General features: G+C 38.8%; 1 protein-coding gene across 1 annotated transcript in view; it reads left to right on the top strand.

The window, feature by feature from the left end:
* LOC149838509 (DNA-directed RNA polymerase 1B, mitochondrial-like) overlaps window positions 1-21,347 on the top strand; it is an 83,525-nt gene that overhangs the window by 11,059 nt on the left and 51,119 nt on the right. Inside the window, exon 6 of the mRNA XM_090006625.1 lies at window positions 14,123-14,240. Coding sequence (XP_089862751.1) covers window positions 14,123-14,240 — 118 coding nt within the window. The remainder of the gene's footprint in view (window positions 1-14,122; window positions 14,241-21,347) is intronic.

Consider the following 21,347-nt stretch of genomic DNA (forward strand, 5'->3'; position numbering starts at 1 on the left):
TAAGAAAATAAAAAGAGAAAAAATAAAAAATAATAAGAATTACAATCATATTTGTTAGATATAATATGCATAAAAATAAGTGAAATAACTAAACTACCCCTACGGCTAATAATAGAGAAATATATATTTTATATATAATTAGGTAGATAGATATACATATATACCATTTATGTATATGTATCAACCTTTATATATATAATATATATATATATGATTACAATGATTGAAGAATACATTTTAACACCCCCCTCAAACTTTGTGTGGGGGAACGAAAAGATTGAAGAATACAAGAGGAAGAATCTCAAGGCTTCAAGAGTCTTCAATAAGGATGCCATTGAAATTTGCAAATGTCTTCCTCCAATTGTCTTTAATGGTGAGCACCTTCCATGATCTATCCAAGGTACTCCTTTCTATCTCATCTTCAAGATCCTGTGAAACAAACCAAAAAAAGGTCCAAGTAAAAAACATCTTTGCACTTTAATCAAATGGAATATTCCAAACAAGATGAATCAATCACAACCATATCATATAATTCATATAAAAAAAGAACAATAGTGCAAAAAAAATATTCTATGTATAGTAAAGGCATAATTATTTTATTTAAAGCACAGGATCCGTTAGGACAGGATAATTACTTATGCATGAAAATTGTTTTTAGAAGACCAACCTTTAAAAACATATCCTTGAAAATAAGTAAAAATGAAATTTTTTAAAGTGTATGCGGAAATGTACAATACCATGTAAGTAGGCAAAAATGAATAACAAGAATGCTTAATGCATTCACAAAGTCCAACAAATATCAAAATAGTCCATGAAGGAACAACATAAAGAGCTTTTAAAGAGGCAACACATAAGAAAATATATGAATCTTAATTGAGTGAGAGATTAAAAAAGGCCATTGTGAGCATATGCATACGATATCATGTAATGAAATGAATCAACACTAAAAGAGTCATCAATGAACATGCTCCAATCACACTATAATCAAGTATATTACTTGAGCTTTTAAGACGAGAAAAACAAGTGTTATTGAATTGAGCAATTCTCTTGAAGGAGATTTCACAAAGGAAATGCTCAAGAGCACAAGAGTTCAAAAGTTTTACGTTCACTTATGAGACAAAACAATGAAAATATATTCTTTGATTCGAAAAGCATGTGCACATAGCAATTTTGCTATAAAATGAACATGAATTAGAAAATCTCATATCAAAACCAAATTTCAAATTCCCATAAATATGGAATTTTGTAAATCTCAACAATAGATCATTCACTACAAGCAATCACCTTGTTAGACCTCCAAAACCCTCAAATCAAGTGTATAAGCGACTAGAACAAAAACATAAATATAATGCCACCAAAAGGCCAAAGACACACACGAAGGTGTGTATAAACATCTCTTGTCTACATATAATAATACTTGAAATGAGCGTATCATCGACTAGAACAAGAGTACAAATGCCAACATTGACTAAAAATCATACATAAAAATGTAAATAAACAACTCTTGTCTACATATAATGACACTCTAAATCAAGTATGTCCAGCTACTAGAATAAGAGTACAAAGCCAACCATGGGCTAAAACACACACGAAGGTGTAACAACACATCTCTTGTCTAAATAAAATGACATTTGAAATGAGTGTATTAGTGACTAAAACAAGGACACAAAAGCCAACCATGGGCTAACATCACACACAATAGTGTGAAACAACAATCCTTGTCTACATATAATGACGCTCAAAACAAGTGTGTTCAACTACTACGTCAAGAGAACAAAGCCAACATATTTCTTGTCCACATCTGATGACACTTGGATAAGAGGTATAAGAGGAGAAACACTTGAGGTAAGATGGCTTGTAATGCAAATACAATTAAAGAACATCAATTTTTCAATATACTTCGAAACATTATGGTTTCAAACCTTAGACATCCATCATAGGTATACACAATTAAAAGTATCCATAAAATCAACAGTAAAAAAACAAACGAGTGACATACTCATAATTAAAGATCACATAACAAGCCATTTAGAGTCAAACTACAAGTTGACAATCTAAAATGACATAACACGAGGTGCACATAACTCACCTCAACAAACATATATGATATAACAATAACAAGGCCATAAAGGATTGATGCATCATATAACAACTTGTGATGAACAACATAAGAGTGACATAAAAGGCAAATAATACTCTTTTTAAAAAACAACATTCTTTTGAATACGCAATGCTTACGTGAAAGAACCATTTTTGGGATAATCAAGAGTAAAACCAAGTTTTAATATTCTTTGATTGTAATGAGATATGCAGAAACATAAAAAGTGATATAATCACTTATAATGTCTTATAATGGACAAATAAAATAGTCAATAGCCAAGTCCACTAAGGAACAATACATACACAAGCCTTAAGAAAGGCACTAAAAAATAAAAGCCTCTTTAAAGAGTATTCAAACAAGCACCAATGCTTTCACAAAAGATGTGCACGAAGGCACTCAAACTACACTTGAACAAATATACACAAAGGCGTAAAATAATGCAAGCATGCACAAAGGCATATAACGAAAATATATTCAAAGAAAGAGGAGAGCTGGAGACTCTCGAGCTTTAATTATGCAATTATATGCTCAACAAGTGTAATTCAATGCAAGAAAATGAGAACATATTACCGCCAACGTAGGCATCCTTTAATAGAAGTGATACAATCAAGAGGTTTGGAAATCTTATGTGAAAAAAATACAAACAAACAAGTTTATAAACTTGCACCATTTAGAAGAAAATCCAAACTAATGAAATCTTTTATACCAAAAGATCTTATTATGCAATAAACACAATATGAAATTTTAAATAATGCACATTAAGATTCTATATAATGTGAGAAGTTCTTTTAAAAGATCTTTCTTAATGAACACAACGGTTCATACAACATACTTACCACAAAAAATTTTCAAGAAACCAAAAACATTGAAGGACCTTTACAATCGTTCTTTTCACAAGGATCACGGAATTCTCACAAATAGTTATCATTAACAAGAACCACTTAGGTTCATACAAAAAAAGAAAGACAAAGACTTAATTTGAATGTGAGAAATTCATATTAAAAAATTACCAAATTCATATATCAATTTTCCGCAAAAAGTGTACTATGACACACAAACAAGAGAGAACCTCAAAACAAATTAGGTTTCATACGAGAGTCAAGAGTATTAAGCAAAGACCAATAATACTCATTTAGCAAGAAAACATATATAATTTTATAAGTTAACTTATAAGTTAACAACTATGCAAAAATCATCAATCTTGCATAATTGAAGACAATTTTGAAAAACATCACTATATAAAGGATTCTTCATAAATTACCATTATATGTGATGGGTAATCGATGAAGTGTAGAGAAGTATGTGAATTATCACAATCCTTCATATACTAAAAAAAATTCAATCTCAACCCAACTTTCTTTAAGAGCTTCCTACACATATAAGCAAATTTTTATCACACCCATGTATGTTCATTCATACAAAAATCTCTATATATAAAAAATGTTTATGTATAAACACAAGGCTAACAAACAAGAAGTGTGCACAAAAGCACAAGGAGAACTCTCACAAGTGCACAAAGGCACGAGTACACATGCACAAAGACATGGAAAATATGAGCGTCAAACTTTTAATACTTGAAGTCAACATAATAACAAAAAACTCCTAAAGCCATACACGAGTTCAAATAGGATTGACAACAATTTTTTTTTAAAAAATAAATATGATATGTGACCCATTTTTGAGCAATCATATATCTAGAAAAAAAAAAGTTTACCAATTTTTAAAAGGAAATATTTTAGAACATGCGAACAAGTGAAATGTGATATGTGAAAAGGGTTCTCAAGTACCACAAACACTAAATGTGCAAAACATAATTATAACGAAAGCATATGCAAGAAGATAATTTCATAATGCATAATACTTAAAAAAAAGGGATACATACCGAATAACTTCAAGAAAAAGAAGAAAAACAATGAATACTTCACCATTCTTTGAAGTTTCTTGAGCGACATGTTTTTCGATGCGCCAAAAGACAATCTGATCACGACCTAGCTCTGATACCATGTAAGAAAACAAAGGGTTCGATAATGAACCCATAAATACACACTTAAGGTGCAAATACACAAACCCACTAAGGGGCAACCAAAATCACATAAAGTGCTAAACCCATAAACTCACAAAGGGGTTAAGCCAAAAGGCTAAAAAAACAGTTCTTTATTATGAGAAATAGGGTAAAAACCCTTTTACATTGGAGCTAAAGCTCCCACAAGAATATGTAAAATACAAGGGGAAGTCCCCTATTTATAACACTTAAGAGAATCAAGGAGGGGCTCCTCTTATAGACGTTGGAGCCCCTTCAATGGTCACAATTGTGACCGTTGGAGGGGCCCAACGTCTCTAAGAGTGGGTCCCTCATTGTACTTTGAGAAGTAAGAAAATAAAAAAATAAAAAATAAAAAATAATAAGAATTACAATCATATTTGTTAGATAGAATATGTGTAAAAATAAGTGAAATGACTAAACTACACCTACGGCTAGTAATAGAGAAATATATATTATATATATATAATTAGGTAGATACATATACATATATACCATATATGTATATGTATCAACCTTTATATATATATAATATATATATACATATATATATATACAATGATTGAAGAATACATTTTAACAATGTGATCCCCTTGTAGCTTTTCTCATGAGCAAGTCGCCTCACTGGGCATCTGAGGCTGCAAAAAATACCAAAAGCAGGGTGTCAGAATCCAATAAATTCTACGTACGAATCTCTCTAATGAAACAAATAAACATAAAGAATACATATAAGATTCATGTAATAATTTAAAGAAATACTACTAGAATAATTGCACAATATCAAGTAAGCAGTAAGAACATTCATCATGCAACGAGATGCAATATCATGCAATTAATCTTACAAGACAAGTAAAAAAATAAGTAAATGTACATGATCTAATGCATGATAGAAAAATGCATAATCTCAGTGCAAATGCATGAATATATTATTATATTTAATCAAATTATCTTATTATATGCATGTCTCTATTAAGATACACAATTTAGGTTCTTTTTTTTATTACAGTTGCCCGCTGATACACCAAACATGTAAGAATTCTCGAGGTTAAGTAGGGTTTCCAGGATAACTTAGCACACAAGTTGTATTTTATTACTGGGTTCTAAACTTAACACTAAACCAAAACTGCCTTTGGAACATTAGACCACTCATCTAATGTCGGGACACCAGGGACCACCCATCCACAAGTGCCACTTTTCTTGGTATACCAAAACAACAACTGTGTCTACATACCACTCTCAGCTAAAGTGGCGGAAACTTTCTAAAACTGTGGCTAAGAAAAGAACCTCAATATCGGGTTTAGGGGCAACAACAATGAACACAGAGTTTTTGTATCCTTTCGGTTTTATCAAAACCGCAACTCCAAGAGTCTCATACTCTGGATGAGACATCTAAGAAAGTACATTATGCTGTTCTTTTTCTTTGTCTTATTATTAATAGTTATTTCATTAATTTGCAATTTAGCTTGCCAATTTAATATCACAAGTTCGCATTTTCAAATGCAAGGCTCGTCACGGGACCAATCCCACCGTGGAAAACATAGAATGGTGCAATATAGAAAATAATCTCAATGTGATTTTTGCGATGCATGAAAAACAAGTAAAGGAGCAATCTAAGCTCAGGGCTCACCAAGCTCGCGATGATTTGTTTTGATCATCGATGCATCATATGCAAAAAACCATAACAACATGCAATATATGCAATGATGTCAACATGCTTTCATATGCTCATTCATATATACTAATTTAACCATGTGCATGAACAATAATATTCACGTGCATGCGTTTGAGTTCACATCATCATGTTAAATGCATGGCTTCATTTAATTCATATGTTCATATTAAATGCATTGCTTCTTTCATTCATGAATCATCTCACATAAAACATGTGAATACTTATGCAAGCAGGTTCACACAATGGCACATCAACTTCATATATGCCCATGCCCGTGGTAACAAACATGCAATGGTGATGGGATTGAGCATGCTATACCAAGTGCCAAAATACGAACTATCATTCTTTTGCATACATAAGCCAAGTCCAGTGCAAATAACAAATCTGAAAATTTAATTACATAGCTGCACACATTCATTTTATATATACACATGCACTAGAAACAAACTTGAAATAACATTTTGCGTAAACATGTCATAATAAGTCAAAGCATATGAACAATTCCGATCTTAACATGTATCAAAATACATTCACCTAACATATTCTGGAAATTAACATGCATTACTGAATAAATTTTTTTTTTTGTAAAACCCACTTACCCAACCGAGCCCACTCGGCTCAGCCTATATGGCCCAACATGCCTGGTAACCGGGCCTGTCAACCTTGTATGGATGTTGTCTAGGTCTGGCCAGACCACATAGAAGTTTTGTTTTTTAAAATAAACAACTTTAAAAATTATATATATATATATATATATATATATATATATATATATATATATTGAAAGACCCACCCAATAGGCTCGGCAGGCCTGACAGGGCCTACAAGGCCCAACCGAGTCACTTGACTGGCTGCCTACAGGCCAACCAAAGCCAGGCTGGGTCTGGTCTGGTACGGCCAGACCTCAGGTGAAACCAAATGGGGCCAGGTTCAGCTGGCCTGACGGCCAACCCACCTGACTTGTATTTTTTTTTTGTTTAAAAGGGTATCAACTCCCAGCCGACTGGGTCGGCTGGGGTCCAGATCAGGCCTAGCCGACCCTAAGCTCAAGTACTGCTAGTGTGGTGTGAAGACCACTAAGCACATCATCAGGAAGCCCGGGTTGAAGCAAGGGAGTTTCTTCTTTGGGTGCGGGAACTGGACCCCTGCAAAGGGTGCTGCCTATCCATACTTTTAGTGGGCTTCCTGAATATGATCAGTGGTGATTCTCTACATGTAAAAATTGCCTAGGAATGGAAATCAGTCAATAATTTAAGTGCTTCAGGATGCTTAGATTCCCTGCTTAAGCTATGGTAGGCTTGGTTTTCCTAGAGACTTCAACTTCTAACCTGTAACTTACTTCTATTGTAATACCCGTAAGAATTCGAGTGATTTTATACATATCGGACCTGAGATCCGTTACCCAAATCCAAAAGGAAATATATAAATAGGTATTAAAAATATATACATAATAATATTGGGTAATTGGGGTTGGACCCAAATGGATCCAATATGTGGATCCACCAATCTCTTACGACCCGGATCCATATGGATCCCTCATTCTTGGCCGACCCGGATCCATGTTAGAGTGGATCCGGCATCGCAGGTCGCGGGGCTCGGACCCGGACCCAACCCTCTATTAATAAAGCACGATTACAAGAATCGTGCCTAGGGCACGATTCTTGCAAAACAAGGGGGAGGAGGTTACGGAGGTCGTAACCAACTCCCTCCGATTTTCTCGGAAGGGAGGGGGACTTTGGCTTGTTTAAGAGGAGATGGAGGGGGGTCTCGCTCTCTCATCTCTCTTCCTCCTCTCGGCTTCACTCTCTTTGCTGCTCGCATCCCTCTCTTTCGGTTTCACGCACGCCGACGGGAGCTTCGACCTTCTGCTGCCGCCATCGCCTGCGACCAAAGTTGCCGACGACCTTCCTCTTGCAGTAGTAGCCACCTCCTCCTCCAGTCGCAAGTAAAGGTAGGGTTTCTTCACTTTTCTTGTCGATGTTGATTGCATCCGGGTGTGTTGTGGGTCAGTCAAGCTAAGAACCCTGCTATCGCATGATCGGGTGTTCTGGATGGGGTTCTTGGCTGCCGGAAAACCACAGATGGTAAGATATCGGTTTTTTCGGTGGCTGCGACCCAGATTTGGGGGTTTTCGTGTATAACCCTAACCTGAAGGTGGGGTGGGGGTTATGGCTTCCGAAAACCCCACATGGACTGATTGGGGGTTTCGACTGCCTAAAAGATCATGGTTGGGGGAAAACCCCAAATCAAACCCTTGGGATATAGGTAATGGGTTTTGGTGTTTTGCATATATGGATGTTCCATATGCACGATATTGCAGTGGAAAAAGTTCTCTATGGGATTTTGATGTTTCTGTCGGTGTTTCTATGATTTTCTGTTTGAATTCCATGATGCAGGAAGTATTGTTACAGATATTTGGTTCTTGGTGTAGAAATAAGAATTTCACGATATCATTGTCATCATGATCTTTGTTCATCTCTTCATCCTCCAATCCAATCTTAGATCACTTTTCAATAAAATTTTTGCTCCTTTTAATACGATCTATATTATGAGGCAGTTAATTTGATTCAACACATAAGAGATGGTATCTTTTTCCATGTCATGGACAGGCCAATTAATGATTTGGCTTATATAAACCAGTACTTTAATAAAAATTATTATTTAACGTATAGTTTGTTTCTTTTTTTTTGTATGTGTTTCTAATTTATCGGTGAGTACACAGGTCATGTACCAGTTCTATATGAAAAACATTTTGGTGTACAATATGTGATTAATTTTATGGAACAAGAAAGTGGACTAGTGGAAACTTATCCTTTTCTTAATCTAACTTTGATTTTTTGTATTTCATTACCGTTAAGATGTGATTTCTTGTTGCAATGCAAACTCATACGAGCTAATTAAATATCTCATTTAAGGACTGAAAACTTGGCTCTTTAGAGAGAGATAATAACATTAGAAAGATACAACATGGTCTTTTGCCCAAAATATATGACATGGAGTGGCACAATGTTGTCATTATCGGTGTTCAGATGAATCGGCAGATGCCTATTCTCAAGTGAATCATTCTGCACCCCTGTGTAATCGGGTAACGACTTGTTGCATATAAATAGACTGTATCAGTCTGTGTTCTGAAAGTTAATATTGAATTGAGTTCTGGTCTGCGAATGTGCAATTTGATGAATTGAAGTAGAATGAGTTTTAGTAAGGACAACTTGACAATCTTTAATTACGATTCAGCATGTATATAATTTCATCAAACAGGGTTCGGAACTGTGATTATGTTACATGGTGAAAACAAAAATATAAACACATGATTATGTATCTTTGATTAGACTGCAATTTGCTCAGTAACATTACTGTTACTGTTGTCATTGATTGGGCTGCAATATATTACTTACTGATCAGCAACAACTGGTTTAAAGATAGATTAAGTTTTCATTGAATTTATTTTGTATGTTGTGCATAAAACTAATACGGACATAAACCAGTTATAACACCATTGGGATTATATGCTATAATTCCAAGTGAACCATTTGGGCTTTTACCTAACACATAAGTACCGATGGGGGTACTTGAGTCCGATGATTTGTGGACAATGAAAATTAGGTATGTAAAGAGAACTTAAACTAAAGAGAGGTGTGCTTAACTGCTTGTTGAAGGTATGTTTTGAATTGCTTGTATGCAACATGTTAACTGTGTTAGAGGAATGAGGTTATATTGGTTCCAAACATATGATGGTGCACTTAGTGACACATGGACATATGACTTCCCGCGAGGCAGGCACTTGGGAAAACCTTGCCTAATGAGTTATATTGGATTGAATACCCGATGCAGGTACTTGGGTGGTTAACTTGTGCGCAATAGCAATAAAACTGATAGAAAACTTAAACTTAAATTTGTATGCCTGGTTGGTTTAAAGGTACCTGGTCATCAATGTTTATGTTGTAAAATTGGTAACACGTGAGAATATTTGATTTTTGTTAATATGTTATTGCTTTGGTAGAGGTGCATACGTGATATGGATGTGTGCAGCCCTAAAATTTCAATTTCTAGATCCGGGTTATGTTCATGTGTGCAGATGTTAACATGTGTTATGAATGAAAAGTTTCATGTGCCTACATTTATGGGACATGTTTAATTATCGTGCATTTATGAATCAGTTTCAAGTACTTGTTCATACATGAAATCGATGTGTGTTTGGCATGTACAATCATGCATAAATGTTCTCATATACTTATGAATTATGGATGAATGCATGTGTGTTAAGTGATTACATGAAAGCACTTGCACATGAATGGTGAATACATGCATATGATTGTGGTAACTCATGCACATTGCTTAATGGGTTTGAATGAATGTGCATTTGGAGGCATGTCGACCTCATTGCATAAGTTGCAAGTTATGATTTTTGCATACGATGCATCAATGGTCTAAATGAATCATCACAGGTCTGGAGAGCCTCGAGCTTGGGTTTGCTCTTTCTGTAATTGTTTAATTGCATCGCAATAATCATATTTATACTATAGTTTTAATTGTGTTGTTCTATTGTTGCCACGGGTGGTAGACCGTGAAGATCTGCCCATGTTGAATTTGCGAGCTTATGATTGCATGTTGATTTGTAAGCCTATGTTATTAACTTTGCATGTTGATTTACAAATGTGATTGTATTGCACTGTTCGATGTGTTTCCACGGGCTGGAGTCTCGTGATGGTTCTCGTAGGGGTAGATGCGAGCTTTTGCCTTGTTTTTGCATGTGAAAGTGCAAAACTCAATAATTGACACTTAATAAAAAGATAAGGAATAAGAACAGTGTAATATACGTTCTGAGATATCTCATATGGAGAATAAGGATCTTAGAGTTCCTGTCTTGGGGAGACTGTGAGGATACAAAAACTCCGTATGCTGCAATTTTGTCTCCTGAACCCGATATTGAAGTTCTTTCTACTGGCCACGGTTTTAGGGAGAGTCCGTCACTTTACCTGGGGGTGGTGTGTTTGACACAACTGTTGTTATTTTGGTACCAAGGAAGTGACACTTGTGGGCGTGAGGTGTCCCTTGTGTCCCCGACATTAGATGTGGAGGTCTAATGTTCCGAAGGTGATTCGGTCGAGGGCTAAGTTTGAAACCTAATAATAAATTACAAATTGTGTGCTAAGCTACCCTGAGAACCTAACTTGACCTTGGAGATTTTACCCATTTGGTGTATCCGCCGACAACGGTAATTAAAAAGAGGAACTTAAATTGTATGCATTTAATATGACATGCATATGGAAAAGGAAGACCTTAAGGAAAAATAATAAATGATTCATGCATTGCACACAAATCGTGCATATTCATGTTATGCATTAGAACATGCATATGTTATATATTTCCTTAATTGTTATATGTTTGGTGGATGCATGATGTTTAATTTCTAATGCATGTTAAATGTCCTGTTCTACTTGAACTGTAATTCATGGTATTGATTTATGTTCTTTTGGGCATAATGGATGTACCATGTGGTATGAATGCTTACCTAAATTATGTAATTGTCATAATTGCATTCCTCTGAATCATTGTGTGAATTCGTATATGTGGTTATGAGATATTTAAATGATGCAATTGATGTTATCTGCCAGTTAGCTTCTGATAAATTGTTGAGTGACGTAGCATAGACCATTACTTATTTTTGGTATGTGCTGAACATCATACTTGACACCCATATCACATACTAGATTCATGATATACCATATTAAAAGTTACAGATTTCCTACTTAAACAGTTGTAGTCTAATTCCTATAAATTTATCATTTTTCAGGTAATGAATACAATATATGAGCGATTGTGGGTTGAGGTTTCGATCGAGATTTTGGATTTACTGTTCCAAGGATGATTCGAGAAACTCTGATGTTAATTTTCATTGATATTGAAATGAAATAAATGTTTTGGTTTTGCCCCACTGAAATGTTTCGAAATGCTTAACCTTATAGTATGACTTGTTTCCGCTGTTTCAAAAAAGAAAGAAAAAAAAATTCCTCAAAATTTCGGGGCGTTACATCTATTGACAATTGAAGGTGAACAAACATGCTTGGACATTATATATTTATCGCAACTATATGCGATTGGTACTTGCTATAATGCTTCAATTAGAATCAAGTTTGTGTTTGCTCATTTACACATGCACACACATATTTTTATTCATGCATGGAATCAACTCGACAGGTAAACTAAGGGTAGATATGCAATTCTTAGAATATAGGTAATTGTATATACATACATACATTCGTATGTACACAGTCTAGGGGTATATATATATTTTTTGATGTTCAAACATGTGCGTGATGAATCATCTTAAAAACATGTTCAAAATACCGATTTCAAAAGGAGAATACACGCATATATAGATTTTCATTAACACATGATTTTATAGGCACTTTTAGATTCACATGAGCATAAACCTTCAAATACTCGTAATATGCATATTCAACAACAAATATGAAAGCATGAACATACTAACAACTCCAAAAATATTCAGATTCACCATTATACAATTTTTTAAAGGATGGATGCACACATATGAATTGTTCTATCACATGCTTACATGCATCTAACCGTCCATCACATGGACCATCTATGGGAAATCGATATTCATTAAAAGAACACTCTTACCACCAATAAAAATTCTGTTTTAACATATACAAAATTTTATTTCATTGTAAAGATGAAAAGAATCAAGAATACAACCATAAAGGAAGATCCATGAATCATCCTCCGTGTATTTTTTAGAAAACAACCATAAAAACACTTTTTTCATGGATCTCCTTCAAAATATTATATGGAAATCCAATCTATAATCAATTTCCCACTTGATTCAAGAGAGAGAACCCTTACCTTTGATGCAGATTACCCAAAAATAGTGGTGAAAGCTAAAAAATGTGGATGGATGGAGGAAAATAGCTCTTCCCCTCCTCTTCCTCCTTCCTTTTCCTCTTTCTCTTCTACCTTTCTTTCCTCTCTCTTTTCTCTTTATTTCCTTCTTTTTTTTATGTTTAAATAGGCTAAGAGGGAGGTGATGCCCTCCCCCTTCTCTGGCTCCTTTTAGATGGGATGGAGAAGAGAGTTTCCTCTTTTGAGGATTCTCTCTTTCCAAATTTTTTTCAACTCTTTTAAAACTTGACTTTTCAAAGTTTCCAAATTTTTAAAAGTGCTTTCTAAAACCTACTCTAGCCTCCTTAGGCATGTACAAGGACTCCATTTAGAAGTCCTTCTCAACCCTAATTAAAATTCAAAATTAATAAAAATTAATTAATAGTTATCTAAAAGCTTTCAAAAATATCCAAATTAACTTAGGAGACTTCTCAACCTTATTTAACCCCAAATTGAAGCTTGTTATTGAATTTAAAGCTAGAAAAACGTTGGGCATGGATTTGGATCTAGACTCGGATCCAAGATTCAAATCGATTTCTAAAAATCAAAATAAATTTTGGACTGGACCAAATCTAGATTAATATAGGTCTTGGATAGAGTCCATATCTATATTAATTTGGATCAAATCCATCGGATCAAGTTCGATCCAACTCCGAATCCAAACCGACAAACTGCTCTTTTTTTAATAAAATGTGATTTTCGGCCAACCAGAAGTCGAATTCTGAAAAGTAACATATCATTGCGCTCGGTGTTCCGAGACGCATGCAACAACATATTACACGAATCTCAAATTCCGAGTTTCGCCCGAAAATAACTCGAATTTTGCTTGAATTTAAAGGTCAAAAAATAAAATTCTTTCTTACGTTTTAAATGACTCGTTTAGACCTAATTGACGAGACCTGAGCCAAGCCAGACTCAAAAGCATTGGTTTAATATAGAGGTTTAAACAATTTTTCTTCTATACTTAGCCAAATTTTTGAAAAGCTTGAAAATGACTAAGTATGAAAATACGTAATATTACACTTTACCAAACCTCTTCGCTGCTCCTCGATTTCACTTTTTCTTGGACAAACTTTCGGTTATCCAACCGTAAGTTTGTGGGGGAGTGTTAAATTATATGTAATATCCTAGGCTAACTAGGAATTGTTTAAGTCTAGTTAGAATAAGATTAGTCTAGTTAGAATAGTATTTTTATTTTTTATTTTTTTGTACCGATATAAGCTTTTTGACTAGTCAATGTTTGACTTAGTGAAAAAGCAAGAGAGTCGTTGGACTCCCAACGACTCCCTCTCCTACTTTCCTTCAATGCATTATAAATGTGGGGCAAAGCCCCCTCACTTTGTATGACTTTCAAGGGTGTTTTACCCATTCAATAAATATATTTTTTTCTTCTTATCAACAGCTATGACAAAGGTGCACACCTATTTTTGCCATCTTACATCATGCGCACACATGGAGCAAGACAACTGCGTGAAGCAGTGAAAAGTGCTCCAAGGAAACAGTTGCAATCTGTCTTTGAGGTCTGCATTTATAAATTTACCTTTTGGCATCCTAAAGTTTTGTGATTATATTACAAGCAATTGCATTTGAGGAGCCTTTCATCCCTTTATTAGTTTCTTGTAATTTATTCATTAGCTTTGCCTGTCCACATGCACACATTCATACACAGATGCAAACAAACTATAGCCTATAAAAGAAGCATAATTGTTGGGAAGCCTTTTTATCAGGAATCAATATTTTGTTGGAATGGATTTGGATATTACAATTTATGTCTATGCAGTTTCCCTTCACGGGAGAACGTTCTCTTCCATGCATTGACATAAAGTAGCCTATGAAGCATGAAAGGAAACAGTTTCCTAAAGCTCGACTGATGCTAGGTTACATTATTAGACGTGCACAAGTGCGTGTGGTGTACACAGATTGCATCCTTTATTCAGTATGTATATATCATTCGTAGTTACCATTATTGTATTGACAAATTTTCTGTGATGCAACTTCTAGATAGAAATCTAAAACTGTAGAAAATCCGATATGATAAACTCAGAGAATTTTCAAAGAATAAAAATTAGAAAGAAAAATAGAAAAACAAATGTAAATGCTTTTCAAAGTTAAGCATGAAAGATATGGACTTAAAAACACATAAACTGGAAACTAGTTCATGATAATATTTCAACAAATTGAAAAATTAATGGTATTTTCTGCAATTGCAATAGAATAGGTTAACATCGTTTGATGAAATTTTAATGATATTGATTTATTTTTTTGTCACTGCGATATGACATAGTGGAAGGAGTATAACTTAAACTGGTCTTTCATTGGATCCTCAAGTAGGTTTTGAACTTTTTAATGAAAGAAGACACTTTAAAGATGGTCTGTCTGTGGACATAAGTTGACATGTGTCACAAAAGGCCTTGTGCATGTGCACACGTTCTATTTTCTCCGTGCAAGAGGACTGCCACGTACAGGTTCTATTTTCTCTGTGCAAGAGGACTGGCACGTACAGATGCATGATCCCATCTATTTCAATGTGCGGCTGAAAGCATAGCTGTCAGTCTTTCATGTTCTTGATGCAGAGCAGGACCCGACTGGGTCGGTACCACGTGACCCAAACTCGGCTCAGGCACCACCCGATCCACTTCAGGGGATAGATGGTCGGACCCAGGAGCTCGATCCGATCCAGTCCACGACACCATGACGCAGGGTTGACGTACCCCTGCGTACCTATTCGAGAATAGCGCAGGCACGAATGACACAGGCCCAGCAACAGCAGAAAGATATCTCGGGTCCGGTACCGGACCCGAGACCTAGATCCAGTTGACCTCTTTAAAACCCTATTCTAGGGTTGCGTGAAGGACAGAGAAGATTTTGAGAATACAACAGCCTTTATTCCTTTTTGTTATTGCTTACTCCTTTTTTCCCCTTTACAGCTATTGTCGTTGTTTTCCGTTTAGTGTTCGTGTTCTTTCAATTTGTTATTGAAAGCCTATTGAAAATAAAAAAAAAACAAGCCACATCGATTTTTGGTGGGCATCTATCTTGCCTCCTCGAACATCGAGGCATCAAAACGCGAGCGTCCACCTTCATCAGCGTGATGTCTCTTGAAGCGAGGGACGATCCGTTACGAGGCGAAGAGCGTGAGGAGGCTGGCAGCGAAGATCCAATGCTGCCCATGATGGACGTGTTGACAAAAATCCAGGAGAACTTGCTGCGCGTGAGTAAAGATGTCGTCGGCCTATCAAAGTGGTTGGATGGATTTGATGATCGTCTGACAACCCTTGAATCACCCAGGGAACAATGCGTAGCACCAAACACAGATCTGGGTGACGGCGCAGCCGCAAGCTTGAGCCCCAATTTTTTAGAACCTTGTCAGCCGACGCAACCCCAACATGGTCGTGTCGTTGCCTTCCCGCCGGCCCCAATACCCACCTCCGATCCGGGTACTCTCCAGCTGCACCAGGGAATCCCGACAAGCAACACCCCCCCATGTGGGGGTACCACACCCCAGACAACGAACCCCTGCAACTACATCGCAGGTCGGGCCGGTCTTGCAGGGCCCCAGAGTCACGCTGGGTCCACCTGCAGGTTCGGTTTCGTGGCAACAAAACCTTGCAATCACGTCACAGGTTGGCCCAAGCCAGCGGGACCTCAACGTTATGCTGGGTCCACCTGCATGCCAGGGCTCGTGGCATTCGGCTGTACCTCAGGCCGGGTCTGGACGACAGGGCCCCAGCGTCACGCTGGATCCCCCTTCAGGCCCAGTTCTGTCGGTCAGACTCAGGAGGGACACTTTATACCCTCCTAACCCAGCGCGTGGAGGCCCAATGACAGTGTACTCATGCACTGGAGCAGGAGGGCCCCTTTGGTTTGGGTCGAACCCAAGGGGGGTCGGTCCAATACTATCCTTAGTAGGACACAGACCCGGTTCGTAGGGACCATCTGTTGGGTCTCAGTGAACGGGTCTGGGTCTTGAATCCCTTCAGCCGACCTACCCGATTGGGCCCGGTTCGCGGGCTGCCCCGAACCAGGTCCCACCTATTATTTTTGAACCTCAAAATGAATCCAATGCCGACCCAGACCTATATCGGACCCGGACGGAGCTCCAGTTTAGCAGTGAGCCAGGTCAAAATCAGGCCCTTAATCTTATGGATCGTGGATCGAGTTCGAGCCAAGCCTTTTATCCCCACAACTCGATTCTCGACCCAACCTACCCAAATTTGGGTCCGACGGATAGTTTAGGACTTGGCCCGATCCAGATCCAATCGGGTGAATCATCCCATTACCCTTACCAAAACCCTCACATGAATCAACCCCTTAACCCATCCCCGATCCACAACCCGATACCCTACCCAATCCACTACCTCTACCCTGATCCAACCCATAACCTAGGCCCACGTTACCCTGTTCCTACCCACTTAGAACCCGAGACCCAACAAACCTGCCCATCTTTAGTAGGACCCCATTATATACTCGTACAACAACGTCCGCCACCGATGCCCCCCGCCCTCGGGCAAGCCAGGACGCGACAGAATCAGCAGGGACCGGCGCGACCAGAGCGCCGACCACCCATCGGTGGAGTTCGTCAGCACCAACATCCAGGCGAGCAGTACCACACATAGGGCGATGAAGCAATATGGGACAACGATGCTTTCTGGAACGAGTATCCCGCAAGAATGGTGGAGACTCGTGAGCACCCAAGCACCCGAGCACCCCTCCACTTACGGGGTGAAGTTGGATCTTCCGGAGTTTGCAGGACGGTTCGATGCGGAGCAGTTCTTCAACTAGTCTTATGTCGTGCAGTTCTTCTTCGATTACCACACCGTCGCTGAGCACCGTCATGTCTCTCTAGCGTCTACTCGGCTGAGAGGCCTAGCACAGACATGGTGGGTTGAGCTGCAGAGGTCGAGAGAGCGACAGGGACTAGAGCACGTACAGTCGTGGGAGGAGATGCAAAGATTGATGCAGTCAAAATTCGTGCCTTCAGATCACGCCGAGAGAGCCTACAAGGAGTACCTGACCCTACATCAAAGCACCTGAACTATGGCGGAGTACATTGCTGAGTTTCATCGTCTTTCCCTACGTGTGCAGATCGAGGAAACCGCCTGCCAGCAGGTCACGAGGTACATTTCTGGTCTCTGTCCTGTTATTTCTGACGGTTTTAGTTTATCACAATTGAGACATTAGATCAGACAAGCAGTTATGCCATGAACGTCTAGGAAAAGTTGAAAAGGAGGCAGCAATATAGGACCTCCCGTAGTGAACAGTCCAGTCGACCTAAGTCGAGTTTCCCAACCAGGAGAGCAAGCTCTCCTAGGAAGGAGGACTCAAAGCTTAGAGCAGACCTTAGCAAACCTGACCAGTTAAGACCCACTTACAATACCCGGTCCAAAGCCAAACCTAATGAGTCAACCATTTATTGTTTTAGGTGTCAGGAGTTAGGGCATGTCGCGTCTAAGTGTCCCACTGTGAGCAAGAACACCCATTTCGTCGAAGGTATTGTGGAGTTAGCATCCGAGAGTGAGAGTGAGTCATCGACTGAGGACGAGAATGAGAGGGAAGTCGTAGAGTTCGACGACAACATAGAGAATTTATTGTTCATCCGTCATATTTTGACCGCACCTCGTGAGTCGACCCCTGCAAAATTGTTGTGGAACAACATTTTTCGAACCCGGTGCAACTGTGCGGGTCATGCATGTGATGTTATTATCGATACTGGTGCATGCGAGAATATGGTGTCCGAGAGTGTTGCATCTACCTTGAACCTGAGAATCGAGAAATTGTCCCAACCATACAAGATGGCATGGTTCAAGAAAGGGAACGAGGTTCCCATCACCCAACGTTGTTTAGTTCGGTTCTCCATAGGGGAGCATTACCACGATGAGGTGTAGTGTGATATAGCCCCCATGAGTGCGTGTCACATTCTTTTGGGTCGTCCCTGACAGTTTGTTCACAAAACAATTCATGATGGGCGCAAGAACATATATTCTTTCCTTTTTAAGGATCATAAAATTGTTCTTCTCCCTATCAAGGAGACCGGTTTTCCCACTGTGGATAAGCCTGAGCGAGTCCCCCAGCTCACGGGCCTCTCGTACTGGTCCTTCTTGAGCCATTGTCAGGAAGATGGCTATTGTTATGCACTGGTGGCTAAGCCGTTGATGAGTATGTCTTTGTCCGTTACCGCAGACATTGCCCCTCTTATTGAGGAGTTTCGCGACATTATGCCTGATGACCTGCCTAATGGTTTACCCTCGATGAGAGTAGTCCAGCACGCCATAGATTTTGTGCCAGGATCGAGTCTCCCCAACCTCCCCGCATATCGCATGAACCCATCTGAGCATGCCGAGTTGTTGAGGCAGGTTCAGGAGTTACTGCAAAAAGGCTTTATTCGTGAGAGTGTTAGCCCATGCGCATTTCCCGCTCTGCTCACTCATAAGAAAGATGGGTCCATGCGCATGTGTGTTGATAGTCGTGCGATTAATCGCATCACGGTCAAATACCGTTTTCCATCCCTCGTTTGGACGATATGTTTGATATGTTGTTTGGTGCCTCCATTTTCTCCAAAATAGATTTAAAAAGCGGGTATCACCAAATTCATATCCGGGAGGGGGATGAGTGGAAGGCGGCATTCAAGACACGTGATGGGTTGTATGAATGGTTAGTCATGCCATTTGGGTTATCTAATGCCCCAAGTACTTTCATGAATATGATGACCCAAGTGTTGTATCCTTGTATAGGGAAGTTTGTCGTGGTATATTTTGATTTATAGTTCGTCTTTGTCTGATCATTTGAGTCACCTGCGTCAGGTCTTAGAGATTTTAAGGAGAGAAAATTTGTATGTCAATGCAAAAAAGTGTGAGTTCATGATGTCCAGTGTCGTGTTTTTAGGTTTTATTGTGTCTTCCGATGGAGTTAAGGCAGATCCTGCGAAAGTCTGTGCGATCGTGGATTGGCTTACCCCAAAGACTATCGAAGAGATCCGTAGTTTCCACTGGTTAGCCACTTTCTACCATCATTTCGTGTGAAATTTCAGTACTCTCATGGCCCTTATTACCGAATGCCTAAAGGTGACTAGTTTCCATTGGACGCCTGCTGCAGAAAAAGCTTTTACGATCATCAAAGAAAGAATGACTAGTGCCCCTATCTTAGCCCTTCCTGATTTCAGTGCAGTCTTCGAGGTTGAGTGCGATGCCTCTAAAGTGGGAATTGGTGCCGTATTGAGTCAAAACCACCGATCTGTTGCTTTCTTTAGTGAGAAGTTGACTCAAGCCAGGTGCCAGTATTCCACTTATGACGTTGAGTTCTATGCCATTGTACAAGCCCTTCGTTATTGGAGGCATTATCTCTTTTATAAGGAGTTTGTCTTGTACACGGATCATGAGGCATTGAAGTACCTGAATAGTCAAAAGAAGCTAAGTGCTCGTCATGCCAAGTGGGTCAGCTTCTTGCAAGAGCACACCTTTACGATTCGCCATCAATTTGGTACTTTGAACAAGGTGGTTGGCGCTCTTAGTAGGAAGAATAGCCTTCTGATGACTATGTCATTGCAGGTCACTGGGTTCGCAGTGCAAGGAGCTGTACCCGACAGACCCAAATTTCCAGTAGGTCTGGGAAAGGTGCCTCTCCTCTGATAGCACAACTGACCCAAGATTTGCTATTCATAACGGTTACCTTTTTCGGGGTAATAAGTTATGTGTGCCTGCTTTCTCTCTTAGACTACAATTGATTTTCGAGTTGCATGAAGGGAGGTCTAGCTGGGCATTTTGGACACGATAAGACGTTCGCACTGTTGGATGAATGGTACTTTTGACCCAAAATGCGTAAAGATGTTGTAAAGTTTGTTCAGACTTGTTGAGTGTGTCAAGTGTCCAAGGGTCATCGTCAAAATAGTGGTCTATATACCCCGTTGCCAATTCCTGAGCGACCTTGGGAGCATGTGTCCATGGATTTTATTGTGGGTCTTCCCAGAACCTCGCGTCGTTTTGATTCCATCTTAGTGGTAGTTGACAGATTTTCCAAGATGGCTATCTTTGTCCCGTGCAAACAGACCACTGACGCCTCGTTAGTAGCCTCGTACTATTTCAAGGATGTGGCCCGTTTTCATGGATTGCCTCACACGATCATCTTAGATCATGACACCTGTTTTATGAGCCATTTTTGGAAATCGTTATGGGCCTTACTGAAAACCAAGCTCCAGTTTAGCAATGCATATCACCCTCAAACAGATGGCCAAACCGAAGTTGTCAACCGCACCTTAGGAAACTTGTTACGGAGTCTCGTGGGAGAGAATGTCAAAACCTGGGACCTCATATTGCCTCAAGCCGAGTTCGCATATAATAGCTCCATCAACCGGTCTACAGTCAAATCTCCGTTCCAAGTGGTTTACGGTCGGTCACCCACCCATGTCGTTGACCTAGCCCCTGTGTCCGGTATTCCAGACCTAGCCCTAGATGCATTTGATGCCGTCGAATATATGCGTGATGTCCACAGACAGGTCCGAGCTAAACTTGTTGAAAGCTATGAGGCCTACAAAGCTTTCGTAGATCAAAGTCGTCGTGATGTCCAGTTTCAAGTCGATCAGTTAGTTTGGGTTTACTTGCGTCCCGAGCGTTTCCCCGTAGGTACCTATAGCA

The sequence above is a fragment of the Nuphar pumila genome, chromosome 5 (genome assembly GCF_984573655.1).
Source record: "Nuphar pumila chromosome 5, dmNupPumi1.hap1.1, whole genome shotgun sequence".
In the NCBI taxonomy this organism is placed as follows: Eukaryota; Viridiplantae; Streptophyta; class Magnoliopsida; order Nymphaeales; family Nymphaeaceae; genus Nuphar; species Nuphar pumila.